General features: G+C 35.4%; 1 protein-coding gene across 1 annotated transcript in view; it reads left to right on the top strand.

The window, feature by feature from the left end:
- prickle2a (prickle homolog 2a) overlaps positions 1-6,644 on the top strand; it is a 54,493-nt gene that overhangs the window by 42,093 nt on the left and 5,756 nt on the right. Inside the window, exon 2 of the mRNA XM_014016284.1 lies at positions 1,094-1,277. Coding sequence (XP_013871738.1) covers positions 1,146-1,277 — 132 coding nt within the window. The 5' untranslated portion in view covers positions 1,094-1,145. The remainder of the gene's footprint in view (positions 1-1,093; positions 1,278-6,644) is intronic.

Genomic DNA, 6,644 nt, shown 5'->3' with positions numbered 1-6,644 from the left:
CTTCTAAAGTCAATAATGAGTATAATGTTAAATTAAAATGTTGAAAATTTTGGAATAAACTGACTAGACTTAGCCGGGTAAAAATCAGATCCTTGTCCTTCACTTTGTTTTGTACAAGGGTCTGGACTCGCAGCTATAGAGAAGCGATTCTTGCTGGAGGCGTGGCCTCTGCTGAAGTCTAAAATGATTGGATTGGTTGGCCACGACGGATGTTGCTGTGAAAGAGGCTAAGCTAAGAAGCTAACAAGAAATCGCGTGTGCTGTAAAAATACCCTACTGAGAGGAGAGAAGTACCGACCTGACCGAGACAACTAAATGAGAGCTGCTACTTTGTCAGACAAATTTAATTTAATTTAGAAGCCTTATCAACATTGACTGGCTTCATTCATTCCCTTCACTGCCATTGATAAAATAACTAGCAGACACTGCACAGAAAATCGACGTTGTTCAAAACTCTGCCTCCTGTTTGCTGATTGGCCCAGATAAAATAAACTACACGCAGACACTGCGCAGAAAATCGACGTTCTGTTCTCTGATTGGCCCGGATGAAAATTCTCCCAAAGAAATCCTTGTCTATGGGAGAAATTCTAGACGTGGCAGTGAAGGGAAACAACTACACAGGTGTGATGGAGTGAGTTCAATCCAATGGGATGTCAGAATGGTATATACTGTATTTACACTTTTCACACTTATATTTACACTTCTCATCAACCACAATCAAATTCACTCCATCCATGGGCTCCATGTGTCTGGATAGATTTATATTTATTAATTTTTTTTCTGAACAATGAAAAGATGGAATAAAAACAAGTCAAAGTTAAACAGAAATGAAATACTTTTTGCATTTTTAAAAGGTAAGGAGTAGAAAGTACAGATAACTGAATTAAAATGTAAGAAGTAGAAGTAAAAAGTAGTCTGAAAAATAATTACTCCACTAAAGTATAAATAACCAAAATTACTGCTTAAGTAAAGTAACAAAGTATTTTTACTTAGTTACTTGACACCTCTGAACCTTTCTCAACTGTCTTAGATTTCTGATTTGACTTCTTTTGCTCTCACGCTTATTATTCCATGTGTTTTTTAATTTTACCAGGAATACCTGTGTCCACTGAAGGGGTCGGTGTAGAGGAGCATGTTGTGACGCCATGTCTCTGGAGATGGAAAAAACCATCACCAAGCTGATGTACGACTTCCAGAGGAACTCCACCTCTGATGATGATTCTGGGTGTGCGCTGGAGGAGTACGCCTGGGTCCCCCCTGGCCTCAGTCCTGAGCAGGTACGACACAATCTCACTGATATTCAAACCGCATCATCAACACTTATCACGTTATCTGTTAGTTATTTTCCTTCAGACCACATCTAATTGAACCCAGGAGGGAAAAGAAATCTGATCCTGTGGACAATCTGCAGAGCTTTTTGATTAATGAGATGAACAATTTATCATTCTGTGGTGAGAAAGAGGACCACTTTAACTCCCATGCTTTGGCTCTTAGTTTTTGGACTGGAATGAGTGGAAAGAAAAGGGCAGAGCTGACGAGCTGAACAAATCACAGAGACTTTAGCTGTCAGGCACTTCCTGGAAAAGTAGTTGTAGGAACATTTTTCAGCTGTCAGACTTAAAGCTGATGTCAAACCAAATTTAGAGTTCAACAGACCCAACCCAAATCATAAAAAAAACACTGATTAAAATGTGTCAAAGTACAAAATACTTTGTTGCTTTACTTAAGTTGAATTTCTGGTTAACTTTACTTTACTTTTAGTGGAGTAATTCTTTTTCAGACAACATTTTTCTTCTACTCCTTACATTTTAAAAATAGCCTCATTACCCCTATTTCATTTCTGCTAATTTTTGTACCTGCTCGTCATCGTTCAAAATAAACAAACAAATAAATAAATAAATAAAACATTTCCAGTCATAGGGCACCTCCTGGATAGACTGAGTTTAATTGTGGTTGAATGATAGATATAAATATATATACATTTAGACACCCTTTGTACACATCACACCTGCACATGACATAAATCACATCACACTCCAGCAGGATATATCAGACACACTGTATGTAACCTAGTATGAAGTTAACACATATATAGATACGTATACATAGAGAGATATAGATATAGATATAGATATAGATGTAGATATAGATGTAGATATAGATATAGCTATAGATACAGTATATACATAGCTATAGACATAGACTTAGATATATGCAGAGTCAGATACAGATGTAGACATACAAACATATAGACATAGCTATATTATGTCCTTAGAAAAATGTTTTTTGGGGAGGTCACCTGCCAAGAAATTGCGTTTTGGAAATTCTAGCCATTCGCTTTTACTCAATACTTTTACTTTTAATGTAAGTGCACTGTACATTAGAAATTTACTATTGATACTTATGTAGGCTATGTCAGACACTTTAACACTTTTACTTAAGTAATATTTTAAAGGATACGTTAGCTTTTCCCAATGTAACGTTATGGAAAGATACTTGTACTTTAAGTCAAGAATCAGTTTGAGGTACTTTGAAGACTGAACTGATCAGATGGTTGATCTGTTTGTAGAACAAATGTGTAGTGATGAAAACATTGATACATTTTCAAGTTTCCTTCCTTTTTTATGAGTTTATAATTAATTGCTTGTGAGTTCTTTACAAATTAAAATGCAAAAACATTTTTACATCCTTCCTAACTTCTTGTCAGAGAAGTAAAACGTTTTATAACTGAATGCAGGTTATTAAATTTACAGCTATGGTGATTAAACTTTTGGTACATTCAATTTGTTCTATATTTCTGTATACTTGCACATTTAAACCCAGTGGACATAAAGTAATTAGAGTCAGTGAACATTTGAATCTAATTAAAAACAGGGTGCAGGTTTCTTTTTTATGAGTTTGCAGATTTTATAATTCCCAGTGAGGCATATATGCCATTTAAATGCTTTTTAATTGCTTGCAAGACCAAACTAATGGAATCAGGCATTTTTTTAATTTTTCATTTGTCTTTTTTTTATTTTCGCTTGTTGTTTTTAACCCCTCCTGACACAAGATCAGCCTTTTAACTGTATCGACTGTAAACACAATTGTCTTTATTTAGAAAGAGAAATGCTCTAATGCAACAGGCCTCCTAGAGCTCTGTTAACCGATGACAGGAAGAGCTGATAACAGTCATTTTCTTCAGTCAACCATCTTGACAGGATGCTGAAAGAAACCCACAGCCTCTGTCATCCAGCAGGAGGTGCAATCAATTGTGGCTGCCTTTTTCCCCTCTTTTAATGCACTTGAATGTAATTATTTTTAAGCCTGTCACTTTTGTTGTGTTTTTCTTTTTTTCTGCACAATGTCATTAAAATGGGAAATGATCTTTTCATGCGCAGAGTCACATTGAGCTGTCAGATTTTAAACATTTCCCAACTTGACTTCATTCACTCTGTCATTAGGATTTAGCTGATTGTCTTGTTGAAATGTTTTGTTTCCTTTCTACATTTGTCTAACTTCTGTTCGATATTTATGTTAAAAAAGACTTGTTAACTAGAAATGCCTTCTTAAAGCACCTCAGTGTTTTAAGGACCTGATTCCTACAAAAACCAAAGAAGCTTAAAGTCCCATCTTTTAACATTATGTCAACATGAGGAGCTCTGTATCTTGTCATTTAAATAAATTTTTGCTTTGTTGCGATAATGATTTAATTGTGTCATCATCTCAAAATGACAAGGCTGCCTTTCTGGAGATAATGGGTTAATAGGCCGATATTTCGTTATTTTGACCTAGAAAAGTAGATTTTCTCACAATAACAGGAAATTATTTTGAAAATTCTGTCATGTCGAGCTGCAAATGTCACTTCAGTGAACATTCAGCAAACAGGGTTCCACATGCATGATTTGACTTACTGTTGAGGATCATCCACAAGTGTCAATACAGCCACACTGAATGATGAAACTGGGTGTAACACAAGAACCACTCCACTCAGCTTTACAGCAAAATCATCTCCTGATCACCAGAAAATGAGAGACGGACTCCTTCTGATAGAGAAATAAAACCAGTTTGGTTTTCTGGAGAGAAAAAACAATCTTTAAAGCATCCCATCATATAGGGTATTTTGTTGATTTCACAAAAAAAAAAAAAAAAAAACTGATAGTTCAGATTTTTTTGAAATAGGGCTCTGATGAAAGGTCATATCAAACAATATCTTACCTGTTGCAGATAACTCACTTTCACGAAACTGATGAGCAAACAGCTATTTTTAAACTATTCCTACCATTAAAATTAATTTTATATTTAATTGCGAGAACAAATAGTGGCAGTGGCAGCTAGCTGTAGCGCTTCAGGACCAGCATAATGCACTTCCAGCAGGAACGTTAAAGCTTCATGCCGGAATAACATGTAATGCAAAATTAATAAAGATTAACGGCTTTATGGCTGCAAACAACTTTGTGCTCATGTATTGCTCTGACTAACCATAAACTCATCAATTCAGTCTGAATCAAACTGATTTTTTCTTCAAACTGAAGTCATAAAATAATCTGCAACAGGTAAAGTGAAGTATCAATTATTCATAACATTTTCACAGAAAGCATTTCAACATGAATCCCTTCAGTGCTGGGAATGTTAACACTTTATTATCGTGTGAACACAGACAGGGCTTAACAGTGACAATTATTTTATCGTGCGTCAACACAGTTAGTTTTTTCTTTATTCTTAAGGCCAAACACATACACACAGAGACAAATACAGTGCTCACCAAGGGGGTGGGATCTTGATCACTATTGGCTTTAGATGATCATCATCATGCGTCTCAACTAATGAGAGTCTTTGTTTTAAAGAGTTGCTGCTTTGCACCCAAATCACAAAATGAGCAGCAAAGACAAAATCATGGAGAAAAGCATCAGACTTTTAAATGGCCATTTTTATTTTAAAATTCGTCCTGACAGTGGGCTGGACAGAAGTCAAATTATCTGTAAGCACTGCAATCTTTGAGTTGTAACTTAATTTTATGCATATTAACCACTTATCTTAAACATAATCTTAAACAGATTAATACCAATAAAAAAAATTTATCTTTGTCCAGCTCTAATATACTTATGTGAATACAGCTCTTTATCTCCACCAGGTTTTGAAACTTGACCTAGACGTGTCATTTTTGTTGGATCTTGGTAACAGACACAAACTGAATTTTCCCTTTGATATCAAAAAAGTATTTTTGAATTTGAATTGAATTGAAACATAACATGTCCTGAATCTTTGCAAATGTTTGTGCATGAACACAATGACATTCCATCTAATAGCATGCAGGACGCAATGAAGAATTAAATGCTAATAAAAACCAAATCGGTCTTCCTTTCTTTTCTTTTTGGTCCACATACATTTTCATCAATGTTCTTTGAGAACATAAGCACTTTTGAACTCTGATTATCCGTAAGACTTAAATATTCTCCGCTGTAACAATTACTTTGCCAATGTGAGCACTTCTACAAATTAGCTATTTTTTGAAAATAGCAGCTAGAGCAGTATATGCACAAGTCTTTTTACAGTACGACAATAAATATTCATTGCAATACTTGTACTTGTCTTTGAAATCGTGTTTCTTATTTCGAACTCATTTGAAGAGGCAGTCAAAATCACTGCACTGAATGAAGTAAAACAAGTGAAATCGAAGGGCGGAGAGGCACTTTCTTTCTTCTCACTTTCCGCCCGACTGATTATGTCAACTGAATTGGAAAAACTTGACTGAACACGGACAATTTTTTTATTTTATTTTATTTATTTATTTATTTATTTTGCTTCAGAGATTAATTTGGGGAAAGTCAGACAAGCAACATGATTGCTTTCCTTCCAGTGAATGTTACCCCCTCACATTCACCAATCAGGGTTGTTGTTGTTGTTGTTTTTCTTCTTCTTCCAACAGCCAATATGTAAATACAAGGAGAGGTTCAGGTTGCGGATATGGAGCTCTGCTGCATCGTGAATTTTAATTGCAGTGAGGGTGTGGATAACTGAGGAGTATTTTTTAAAGAAGTGTGAATATTACTTGTTAAAATGTTAAATACCCTCATTCTGCTCAAGGCGGTGTCTGCAGTAGCAGCAGCAGAGAGCAGGTCAGTTTCAATTCAAGACACTGACATCCAAGGGCAACTGACGGCAGCACGTAAACAAGTCCTATTGACATGAGGAGCAGGAGAAATTAACTCAAAAGTAATTCAAGATTCATTTGTAAGAGTTTGTTACATGAATTAGTGAAATAAGAAAGAATATGTTAAGTAGACCTAATTAATTCTCATGTGATGCACTCATACTGATTGTGATAAAACTGCACCAGCTTTACATTTCACATGCAGTATACTGTAAAGATACACTGCTTTAGTCTAAAACTCTGTCATGAAAGGATGCAGGTAAAATTCAAGGGATGCTGGGACTTCAATTTATTTTACAGTGGAGCGCATAACTAGTTATTTAAGTGCGGTTTGCAGAGCTGAACCTTTACAGAACGATCGCTCCACAGTTTTGTTTTGCAGCTTTATTGTTTTTGCTTTTCTTTCATACTGAAATGAATAGTTCAGATCTTTTGAAGTGAGGTTATGCGGAAAGGTTATGAACATTTAAGATCTGATTGGTTGCAGCTCTTTGTGTGACCACAGTTTGGG

This window comes from Austrofundulus limnaeus, unplaced genomic scaffold (assembly GCF_001266775.1).
Source record: "Austrofundulus limnaeus strain Quisiro unplaced genomic scaffold, Austrofundulus_limnaeus-1.0 Scaffold3, whole genome shotgun sequence".
Taxonomy (NCBI): domain Eukaryota; kingdom Metazoa; phylum Chordata; class Actinopteri; order Cyprinodontiformes; family Rivulidae; genus Austrofundulus; species Austrofundulus limnaeus.
This window is presented reverse-complemented; position numbering and strand designations above follow the sequence as displayed.